We start from the raw sequence: 12,412 nt of genomic DNA, 5'->3' as shown, positions 1-12,412 counted from the left end.
TCCTTTTATTTCTCTTTTGCAGATAGTTCATCCTCATTGTGTGTGCTAGTAAGCACTGTTGGAAAACTCTGTAGGCTGATTAATGAAGATGTGAATGAGCAGGTTATGCAGGTATTAGGACCTGAAGACCTCCAGAGGTATTTGTTTTAAAAGTTTACAAAGTATCATCCAGAATGGCCGGGTGTGGTGGCACACGCCTGTAGTCCCAGCTACTTGGGAGGCTGATGTGGGAGGATCACTTGAACCCAGGAGTTTAAGTCCAGTCTGAGCAACGCAGTGAAACCCTGTCTCTAAACAATAAAAATTAAAATAAGTATTATCCAGAGTTCCTGGAGGGGTGAAATTAAAGACTTTCAAAACTTATTTACCTTCCCTGTTTGGAATAGCATCTTTTCTGTGTGTGTGTGACTGTAAGCACACGCCACCACGCCCAGCTAATTTGTGTGTGTGTGTGTGTGTGTGTGTGTGTGTGTGTGTGTGTGTGTGTGTGTGTGTAGAGAGAGAGAGAGAGACAAGGTTGCACCATGTTGCCCAGACCAGTCTCAAATTCCTGGGCTCAAGTGATCCGCCTGCCTTGGCCTCCCAAAGTGCTGGGATTACAGGTGTGAGCTACCATGCCCAGCCTTGGAATAGCATCTTTTAAGTAACTTGACAATCTAAGATAATCTCAAACCCTTAGGGATGGAGGAAATGCCAAATATTTTCAAGATAAAAATAGATTGTAAGGCCTATAAAGAAGGTCAGGTACTCTTCAGCATAAGCCTGTTTTTCAGGAAATATTATATATGGAGAAATTCAAACCTTGTTAGCAACATCATGTAAGTTCTGATCGTATCAATAAGTTCTATTTTTAGGACACTACCATAGACCACTGAATAATCATTAATAGTATATTTATTTGATTAGAAGATAAATGTTGAGGATTTTTTAAAAGACTAAGCATCTATAACATAAAAGCTGGTATTTTTAGAAAATATCAAGACATAGTAGCTATAGTTAAAGCAACTTTCCCCACACCTGACCCCCAATTTTATATTACAGCATATGTGAAGGGAAACACACAATATATACCACATAAACCATATGTTTTGCAAGTTTTCCTAGAAGAACCCTTACATAATCTGACACTTGGTGCTTTTAAAAGGAACATATATCTTGCTATTGGCCTATTTCTTCCTTCCCACAGTTTTACTGACTACTGATTTTTTTTCTTTTTTTCTTTTCTTTTTTTTTGAGACAGAGTCTCACTCTGTTGCCCAGGCTGGAGTGCAGTGGCTCAGTCTCGGCTCACTGCAACCTCCGCCTCCCAGGTTCAAGCAATTCTCATGCCTCAGCCTCCTGAGTGGCTGGGGTTACAGGCATGCGCTACCACGCCCAGCTAATTTTTGTACTTTAGTAGACGTGGGGTTTCACCATGTTGGCCAGGCTAGTCTCGAACTCCTGACCTCAAATGATCCTCCTGCCTTGGCCTCCAAAGTGCTGGGATTACAGGCATGAGCCACTGTGCCCAGCCTGATATTTTTTCTTAATGTTTAATAGGATACTGGGTGTAAAAGCCAATTATTTTTAGAAAATGCTGTAAAAGCATGGTCTAAGAAGCCTTGAGCTTAATGGGAAGTTTGCCATGTTAAGAATGTTGTATATTGGCCGGGCGTGGTAGCTCACGCCTGTAATCCCAGCACTTTGGGAGGCCGAGGTGGGCAGATCACGAGGTCAGGAGATGGAGACCATCCTGGCTAACACGGTGAAACCCCGTCTCTACTAAAAATACAAAAAATTAGTCGGGCGTAGTGGCAGGCACTACGGGAGGCTACCCGGGAGGCTGAGGCAGGAGAATGGCGTGAACCCAGGAGGCGGAGCTTGCAGTGAGCCGAGACAGCGCCACTGCACTCCAGCCTGGGTGACAGAGCAAGACTCTGTCTCAAAAAAAAAAAAAAAAAAAAAAAAAAAGAATGTTATATATGAATTTAACAAATTTTACATCGATATTGAAATGCTTTTTTAAGAAAAGTATTAGATTAACAAAAAGCTCAGAAAGAAAAGACTGTAGTAAATGATCATTAAGTTTATATTTAAATTAGCAATATAGTTTCTATTTTGAAAATGTTCTGTTTGCAATCAGATGCAAGAACCCAAAGTTAGAAATCAGGTTTAAATTGTGCATTTTTTAAACAGCATTATCTACAAATTGGAAGAACACGAGGAATTTTTCCCAGCATTTCAGGCATTTACTAATGATCTACTTGAAATCTTAGGTAAGATCTCTGGTGGTGATGGTGAAATTTTGAGTCTTAAAATGTCAGTGCATTTAAGAAAAGGGTGTTCCTTGGTCACTGGATTAGTATTTTTACCTAGTGGTTGGAAACCACTAACAGTTCTGGAAACACATTCCTTACAAGCAGTTAGAGTTTGTTGGGATTAGTCCATAGAACAGAAACACAGACCCTTAACAGCAATAGGAACTACCTTTGTTGGAGGACCTTATCATGAGAGATGGCATCATTCTGGCCATGCCTAGTTTAACCCTGGCTCTGTCATTGTCTAATGAGAAATATTCTTAGGATTTATGATCTTAGAAGGTCCTTCCTCCCTCTTTTTTTTTTCTTAAGATACCACCTATCTACAAAATTTTTTAAATATACAAATAATATTTTTTCTCTGGTGATATGAAGTAACATAAAGTCATAAATATCTGTGGAAAGGAAAAGATGAAATATTACACTTATACTGAGGGTCAGATTGAGGGCTTCATTAGTAGTAGTGTCTCCTAAAAGGAAAAAATTTGCTTAGGACTCATAAGGCAAAATAGAGACCTTATCTAGTTTAAATATAATTACATATGGCTATAAAATTATTTATCTTACTATTAAGAATGATTTTTAAAGTTTTAAAGTGATTTATTCACCAGTGAATTTTTTCTGTATAGCTCATTTGAAAGATTTTTTTTTTTTAAAGAATGGCTCTTTGCTTTTAGAAGAGGAGATGAAGCTTGGTATGAAAATAAGGGAATGAGTCAATGAAAACTTGATAAGAAGAATAAGTGAAAGAAGTATCTAATTAGAATATATAGCCTAGTGAACATAAAGGAAGTTTTGTGACCAGTCTTATGTGCACTGGGGAAGCAAGGGAGACAATGAGTGAGCTTGCTTTAGGCTTGTCCTCATGTTTAAAAAGATCACAGCAAGTGAAAATGTAATTTGAAAGTTAAACTTGAGATGAGGTATGAAACTGTATAAGTGTGTTGTCTGATATCCTGAAGAGCCTGGTTTCATAGAATAATATGATTCTTGCTTTGGGATTGCTATTAACTTAAGCAGTGATGTTCTCATCATTCACAAATATTTGGCACATTAATAAACATATTTTAATAGGGTGTGCTGGTAACACTTATTTCAGAATGCTTCTATAGAAACTTCCTTTCAGATATTATGACACTCAGCATGGTTCATAAAGATCATTTGCTTCAGAAAGCCAGGTTTCTCTGGAGATGAATTCTGTAATTTGGTCAAAGTTGAAATTCTGGTGTTAAACATTAACATTGGGAAAGTTAAATCTGGCAAACATGACAGTTTTTTTAATTAATAGGTGTCACTAAGCATGTAGGTGCAGGGTGGCATACTGAGTAACATACATGGAGAGTACCTTTAGTGAGTAAAAAAACAATCCATTCTTTTTCTCATGTAAGTGGTGTGATTGACTGAGGAAATTCCCATATCGGCCAAGGTCCTTTGCTGTGAGGTTCATTTGTAAGGCAGGTTTCTCACTTAATGAGAAAACAGGTGTAATTTCAGAATGGGCAGGGGGCGGAGTCAGGGAATACCTTGATCTTGTACCTTACCACAATGTAAGGGAATTGTAAACAAATTCTCTGTTGTAGGTTTGCTTATATTGTTTCTGTTCCCATATCTTGATGCTTTGTTAGTGGGTTCAGACAAGTATTCTGACTGAAGTCGGGAGCTTAAAGAACTAAATGAATAGTAGGAGAGCATGGGCTATGTGTGTAGGCTAAATGAAGAGCAACCAAGATCCGGCTACACAATGGAGAGAGTTGGAATCCAAGAAAGCATGCTTTATGTAAAGGAACGCGTTTATTAACGATGGCTTAATAGAATAAGCTAGAAAAAAGTGTGGGTATCTAGAGAACCTGCCATTGTGGCTTACCTTAAGTAGGGCTGGGATCTGGATAATGAGAAAAAGGATTTTGCTCCCTTGGTGGCCAGGAGCTTCAGAGAGTGAATTCTAACTTAGGCTGGTTGGAATAAGATAGTCTTAGGAAGAAAAATCAAATTCAGAAAGAGCCTGTCAAAAAAGAGCCTGGATTGGTTTATCTGGTAAGCTGGACCAGGCTAAGCTCTATAATACATTGCACTTGAGGTTTGTACACTCGATGAGGCTATCTTTTTGATTAGGCAGATAATTGTTTTTTTTTGAGACATAGTGTTGCTCTCTGTCACTCAGGCCAGAGTGCAGTGACGCAATCTCAGCTCACTGCAACCTCTGCCTCCGGGGTTCAAGCAATTCTCCTGCCTCAACTTCCCAAGTAGCTGGGATTACAGGTGCCCACTACCACACCCAGCTAATTTTTGTATTTTTAGTAGAGGTGGGTTTTCACCGTGTTGGCCAGGCTGGTCTTAAACTCCTGACCTCAGATGATCTTCCCGTCTCGGCCTCCCAAAGTGCTGGGATTATAGGCATGAGCCACTGCACCCAGCTGGCAGATACCTTTCATCTTAGAGTGATCCACTACTAAGAAATCTTCCCAAGAAAATTAAAGAGGACAAGACTGTTCTATGAGAAGAAATTCCTAAGTCCTCACGTGGAGACCTAGGGAGGAGACGCCTCTACCTGGGATTTCATCATGTAGATGCACCCGTGTAGTGATACAGATCTAATGAGACACTAACATATCACACATGTGGGCAGTTGGATCTGTTAATAAGGGCATGCTGCTAATGAAGTTAATACTAGAATCAGAGGGTACTTGTGGGTATGTGGTAACTTATATAAACAGAGCCCCTGTGAAGCATCTGTATCTGAATCAGTGATAATCTATCATCACTATCGGAGAAAAACTTCATGTGCACAAAAGCACCAGTATTATTGCCTTTATGTTTGGGGTTTGCCTTTGCATATAGGTTCTTGTTTCATGTGAGTTTACCACTAGAAAAAGTTACTCTCTTTTATTATTACTGTTTTTGTATTACAGAAATTGATGACTTGGATGCCATTGTACCTGCAGTAAAGAAATTAAAAGTACTTTCATACTGAAAACAAATCAAATCATTTTTACTGTGTAAATTGTATTCTTAACATTTTGTATTTTGTAGGATTGATCTTATTTTGAGACAAGGGTTGTAAAATGTATTTGCTCTCAGAATTCATCCCTTTCTTAGTATTAGGTCATTCTTCATCTCTATAATTTTTATTAACTTTGAGATTCTTATACAGAAAATAGTTGCAAGGGTAAGGTAATTAACTTTAGATCCCTTCATTTCTAAAGCAATTATTGAGTGCTTAAAATTTAAGGTTGTTTTAGAGTGGAGTTTGTGAGTAAAAGAGGAGCCCAGGGAGACAGATTGCAAGTAGTAGGTTGCAATCTTTTAGATTCAGCTTGTAGTAATCTTTGAGCCACACCAAAAGGAATGCCAAGGGCTCTCTAAATTTAGCCAGTAGGAAGCTACTGCTCTCCTGGCAAGGATTAATTGGCACATTCTGTTAAGATATCCCTCATGGCAGTTGCCCTTTCAAAGCAGGAGGAAGAAAAGGAAGAAAGAAAAACTGTTTCATCATTTCTGTTAGGGTAGGAAATGAATCATAGGGTAAAATGGATGAGTAGATAGAAGTCTCTCATTTAAAAAGTGTCTTTTGCAATCTTGATGTAATGCACTTTTTATAAGGACTTGAGATCTCAAATAAAATTTTTGTAAAGAATTTCCAAACATAAGTGTCCTCAGTGATATGCTTGTATATTACTGACAAATAATGTGTCATATTCTCTTCCTAGGCTGAACCTTCCTTGGGCAACTTGTACATCCTTGCTGCATTTTATGTAAGAGTACTTTACTTGCTGCCTTCTGTTTATTCTGTATTCTCAATATTCAGTCATGTTTTCTTAAGGGTCAGCGTTCTGCCTCATACCCATAAGTACAAGTCACTTTGGACTATTCTTCCCCACTTTTATAAGCAGCAGGTCTAGGAAGATTTCTCTGTCATTCTTGTTGGTGGGCATATAGAATATTATAACACATTTCCAGGAAGCAGCATGGTGGAATGGTGAGTAAATGTCAGCAAACAAGCATCCACATCCTTGGTGTTATGACCTTAGGGATCAGACGTAAGATAATAGGCTCCTTCTAGATTTGAAATTCTTTGTCATGATAGCCTGCAGTTACATTTCTAAACACTAACTTACAATTTGTGGAAGACCTTGTGTCTTGAGGGTTGGGTACAAAAAGCATTTGGATATTCAATAATGTAAATACTATGAATTGATTAAATTATTCCAAGAAATTGATGGCAGGGCAAGATGGCAGAATAGAAGCCTACACTATTGATTCCCACTGCAGGAACACCAAATTTTAACAACTATCTACACACAGAAAAGCACCATCACAGGAACCAAAAATCAGGTGAGCAATCACAGTATTGGTTTTAACTTCATATTGCTGAAAGAGGCATTGAAGAGGGTTAGAGAGATAGCTTTGAATCACTGATGCCACCCCTCCCTGACCCCCTGGCAGTGGCTGCACTGTGGGGTCTGAGTCTGTGTGCTTGGGGGAGGGAGAGCACAGCAACTGGGGCACTTCACATTGAACTCAGTGCTGCCTTGTCATAGTGGAGAGTAAAGCCATGCTGGGCTAAGCCAGCGCAAATGCATGGAGGGAGCATTTGGACCAGACCTAGCCAGAGTGGAATTGTCCATTCCAGCTATCAGAACTTGAGTTTCTTGGTAAGCCTTGCCACCATGGGCCAAAGTGCTCTGGGGTCCTAGGTAAACTTGAAAGGCAGTCTAGGACACAAAGATTGCAGTTAATTCCTAGGCATCCCCTAGTGCTGGATGGGCTCAGAGCCAGAGGACTAGGGTGACACATGACCTAGGGAGACACCAGCCAGTGCAGCTAAGGGAGTTCTTGTACCACTCCTCCCCCAACCCCAGGCAGGCAGCAATGAAAGTGACTCCTTGCTTCTGCTTAAGGAAAGGAAAGCAAAGAGTAAAGAGGACTTTGCCTTGCATCTTGGATACCAGCTTAGCCACAGTAGGTTAGGGCACTGGGTAGAGTCGCAAGGCCCCCATTCCAGCCCCTAGCTCATGAACACTTCTAGGCACACCTTGGGTCAATAGGGAAGCCACTGCCTTGAAGGGCAGGACCTTGTTCTGGCAGGATTCATCACCTACTGACTAAAGAGTCCTTGGGCTGTGAATTACTAGCAGCAATACCCAGATAGTATGCTGTGGGCCTTGGGCTCTGAGACATGCTGACTTCAGGTGTGACCTAGCACATTCCCAACTGTAGTGGCTATGATGAAAAACTCCTCTTGTTTGAGAAAAGCAGAGGGAAAAGTAAAGGGGACTTTGTCTTTTCATCTTAGGTACCAGCTCAGCCACAATAGAGCTTTTGGGGTCCCTGAATCCAAGCCTAGGCTCTTGGACAGCATTTCTGGACCCTGCCCTGGGTGCCCACTGCCCTTCAGGGTGAGTCCCAGGCCTGGCAGCATTCACCACAAGCTGGCTGAGGAGCCTTTGGGCTTTAAGTGAACATTGGTGGTGGCCTAGCAGAACCCCCTGTGTGCCAATGGTGGTGGTGGCCACAGAGAGAAGCCCCTCTGCCAGAGGAAAGGGGAAGGAAGAGCAGGAAGGACTTCATATTGTGATTTGAGTGCCAATTTGGCCACAGTAGAATAGAACATCAGGCAAAATTGTATGGTTTTTGACTCTAATCCCTGGCTCCCAGACAGCATCTCTGTACTTGCCCAGGGCCTAGGGAAACTTGACACCCTGAAGAGAAAGACACAAACTTAGTTGGCTTTGCCACCTGCTGATTGTAGAACTCTAGGGCCTTGAGTGAATGTAGGTGGTGGTCAAGTAGTGGTTACGGTGGGCTTTGGGCAAGACCAAGTGCTATGCTCGCTTCAGGTCTGATCCAATGCAGTCCCAGTGGTGGTGGCCATAGTGGGAGAGAGAGAGAGGTAGGTGGTGGTCAAGTAGTGGTTACAGCAGGCCTTGGGCAAGACCCAGTGCTGTGCTGGCTTCAGATCTAATCCAATGCAGTCCCATTGGTGGTGGCCATGGTGGGGCAGGGTGGCGGTGGGGGGTGGCTGGGAGAGACCAACAGTAGAGTTTTTATTTTATTTTTGCTTGTTTATGCAGTCAGTGTTGTCATCAGTTTAAAATAATGAATTATAACTTGCAGTAAGCCTTTCAGTAACCTCAAATCTAAAAATATACAATGGATTAAAAAAATGTAAAAAACAAGAAATTAAATCATACCACCAGAGAAAAGCACCTTCACTAAAAGAAAGACGGGGAGGCAGGAAAGAGGGAAAAGAAGACTACAAAACAACCAGAAAACAACAAAATGGCAGGAGTAAGTCCCTACTTACCAATAATAACATTGAAGGTAAATGGACTAAACTCTACAATCAAAATACAAAGAGTGGCTGAATGGATGAAGAAACAAGACCCAATGATCTATTGCTTGCAAGAAACACATTTAGCCTATAAAGATGCATATACACTGAAAACAAAGGGATAGAAAAAGATATTCCATGCTATTAGAAACTAATAAAGCAGGAGTAGCTATAATTATATTAGACAAAATAGATTTCAAGGCAAACACTGTAAGAGACAAAAAGGTCATTATATAATGATAAAGGGGTCAATCCAGCAACACGATAGGCTTATAAATACTTATGCTAATACTGGAGCATGCAGATATGTAAACTAAATATTATTAGAGCTAAAGAGAGAGATCCCAATACAATAACAGCTGGCATCTTCACCACACCACTTTCAGCATCAGACAGATCTTCCAGGCAGAAACTCAACAAAGAAACATCAGATTTAATCTGCACTGTGGGACAAATGAATCTAATAGATATTTACCAAACATTTCATCCAAAGGCTGAGGAATACTGAAAATTATTCTCCTCAGCACATGAATCATTATCAAGGATAGAGCATATGTTATGTCACAAAACAAGTCTTAAAACATTCAAAACATTGAAATAATAACAAGCATCTTCTCTGACCACAATGGATTAAAAGTAGAAATCAATAGGAATCTTGGAAACTATACAAACACATAGACATTAAACAGTATGTCCCTGAATGACCAGTGGGTGAATGAAGAAACTAAGAAGGAAATTGAAAATTTTCTTGAAACACATCTCAAAACCTATGAAATACAGCAAAAACAGTAGTGTGTATGATAGGAATTTATAGCTATACACGCCTACATCAAAAAATAAGAAAAACTTCAAATAACCTAATGATGCATCTTCACTCTTTTCCCATTTGCCCTGAGAATACTTGCCAGGGGTCCTTACAGCTGCAGTGTTTACCTTAAGATAACTTTGCCATGAAATAGCTCATTTTTATTATTTTCACATTGCTGTAATATATTTACTTTGGAAACAAAATATATCATTCTATTTATAACAGTCTGTTTTTAGTAGTGGTATTTCCATTTACAAAATGCAGTAATTGTCAGTTGCTGAAATTGTCAAATCCTAGAAAATGTAGCATTCCTACAGGTGATGTTAAGATCATTCTCAAACAGTTGTTGGCTGAAGATTCGTTTGACGAATCTGATTTTTCTGAAATAGATGATTCTCATGATTCCAATGATTCTGATGTTAGTTTTGTTTAGAAATAACTGCAAGATTCTGGATATTAGCCCTTTGTCAGATGAGTAGGTTGCGAAAATTTTCTCCCATGTTGTAGGTTGCCTATTCACTCTGATGGTAGTTTCTTTTGCTGTGCAGAAGCTCTTTAGTTTAATTAGATCCCATTTGTCAATTTTGGCTTTTGTTGCCATTGCTTTTGGTGTTTTGGACGTGAAGTCCTTGCCCACGCCTATGTCCTGAATGGTAATGCCTAGGTTTTCTTCTAGGGTTTTTATGGTTTTAGGTCTAACATTTAAATCTTTAATCCATCTTGAATTGATTTTTGTATAAGGTGTAAGGAAGGGATCCAGTTTCAGCTTTCTACATATGGCTAGCCAGTTTTCCCAGCACCATTTATTAAATAGGGAATCCTTTCCCCATTGCTTGTTTTTCTCAGGTTTGTCAAAGTGAACTCAAACAAATTTACAAGAAAAAAACAAACAACCCCATCAAAAAGTGGGCGAAGGACATGAACAGGCACTTCTCAAAAGAAGACATTTATACAGCCAAAAAACACATGAAAAAATGCTCATCATCACTGGCCATCAGAGAAATGCAAATCAAAACCACTATGAGATATCATCTCACACCAGTTAGAATGGCAATCATTCAAAAGTCAGGAAACAACAGGTGCTGGAGAGGATGTGGAGAAATAGGAACACTTTTACACTGTTGGTGGGACTGTAAACTAGTTCAACCATTGTGGAAGTCAGTGTGGCGATTCCTCAGGGATCTAGAACTAGAAATACCATTTGACCCAGCCATCCCATTACTGGGTATATACCCAAATGACTATAAATCATGCTGCTATAAAGACACATGCACACGTATGTTTATTGCGGCATTATTCACAATAGCAAAGACTTGGAACCAACCCAAATGTCCAACAATGATAGACTGGATTAAGAAAATGTGGCACATATACACTATGGAATACTATGCAGCCATAAAAAATGATGAGTTCATATCCTTTGTAGGGACATGGATGAAATTGGAAACCATCATTCTCAGTAAACTATTGCAAGAACAAAAAACCAAACACCGCATATTCTCACTCATAGGTGGGAATTGAACAATGAGATCACATGGACACAGGAAGGGGAATATCATACTCTGGGGACTGTGGTGGGGAGGGGGGAGGGGGGAGGGATAGCATTGGGAGATATACCTAATGCTAGATGACGAGTTAGTGGGTGCAGCGCACCAGCATGGCACATGTATACTTATGTAACTAACCTGCACAATGTGCACATGTACCCTAAAACTTAAAGTATAAAAAAAAAAAAAGAAATAACTGCAAGAACAGTTTTTATATTTTATTTTCACATTGAAAATCAGTCAGATTTGCCTCAGCCTCAAAGAGCATGTTTACATAAAATGGAATGAGCACTGGCAGCGAGCTGCACTTTTTTTTTTTTCTAAACAGGAAAAGGTTAAAGAACTAGAAGAGCAAGAGCAAACTGAGCCCAAAATTTGTAGAAAAATAATAAACACAGGAATATATGAATTAGAAATGAAGAAAACAATACAAAAAATCAATGAAACAAAAGTTGGTTTTTTGAAAACATAAAGAAAATTGACAAAACCTTTAGTCAGACTAACAAAGGAAGACTCAAAATCAGAGATGATAAAAGACATTACAACTGATACTGCAGAAATTTAAAGGATTATTAGTGGCAACTGTGAACAACTATATGCCAATAAATTGGAAAATCTAGAGGAAATGGATAAATTCCTAGACCCATAAAACCTCCCAAGATTGACCCATGAACATGAAATCCAAAACCTGAACAAACCAGTACAAGTAATGAGATCTGAGCTGTAATAAGTCTCCCAGTAAAGTCTGAGAACCAATGGCTTCAGTGCTGAATTCTACCAAACATTTAAAGAAGAACTAATACTAATTCTACTCAAATTATTCTGAAGAATGGAGGAGAAGGGAATACTTCCAACCTCATTCTGTGAGGCCAGTATTACCCTGATAGCAAAACCAAAGACACATCAAAAGAAAACTAGGCCAGGTGTGGTGGCTTCACACCTGTAATCCCAGCACTTTGGGAGGCTGAGGCAGGTGGATCACTTGAAGTCAGGAGTTTGAGACTAGTCTGGCCATCATGGGGAAACCCTGTCTCTACAAAAAATGCAAAAATTAGCCAGGCATGGTGGTGTGCACCTGTAGGCCCAGCTACTCGGGAGGCTTAGGTGGCAAAAAAACAAACAAACAAACAAACAAAAAACTACAGGCCAGTATCTCTGATGAATATTGATGGAAAAATCCTCAACAATATCTAGCAAACTAAATAACAGATTAAAAAGATCATTCATCATGATGAAGTAGGATTTATCCCAGGGATGCAAGGAAGATTCAACATAAGCAAATCAATCAATGTGATACATCATAGCAACAGAATGAAGGGCAAAAACCATACGATCATTTCAATTGATACTGAAAAAGCATTTGATAAAGTTCAAAATCCCTGCATGATTAAAAAGAAAACCCTCAAAACATTGCATGTAGAAGGAACAT

At 39.5% G+C, this 12,412-nt stretch overlaps 1 protein-coding gene across 5 annotated transcripts in view; it reads left to right on the top strand.

Moving 5' to 3' along the window:
• CEP70 (centrosomal protein 70) overlaps positions 1–12,412 on the top strand; it is a 134,729-nt gene that overhangs the window by 94,580 nt on the left and 27,737 nt on the right. For 3 of the 5 annotated variants that reach the window (XM_008976052.5, XM_024928372.4, XM_024928373.4), the window contains 3 exons: positions 23–137; positions 2,176–2,255; positions 5,207–5,944. In XM_008976052.5, the coding sequence (XP_008974300.5) occupies positions 23–137; positions 2,176–2,255; positions 5,207–5,268 (257 nt within the window). In that variant the 3' untranslated portion in view covers positions 5,269–5,944. Of the gene's footprint in view, positions 1–22; positions 138–2,175; positions 2,256–5,206; positions 5,945–6,004; positions 6,050–6,566; positions 6,630–12,412 lie in introns of those variants that run through there. The other 2 variants (XR_008624899.2, XR_008624898.2) reach the window with 2 other exon arrangements.

Source organism: Pan paniscus, chromosome 2, assembly GCF_029289425.2.
Source record: "Pan paniscus chromosome 2, NHGRI_mPanPan1-v2.0_pri, whole genome shotgun sequence".
Taxonomy (NCBI): Eukaryota; Metazoa; Chordata; class Mammalia; order Primates; family Hominidae; genus Pan; species Pan paniscus.
This window is presented reverse-complemented; position numbering and strand designations above follow the sequence as displayed.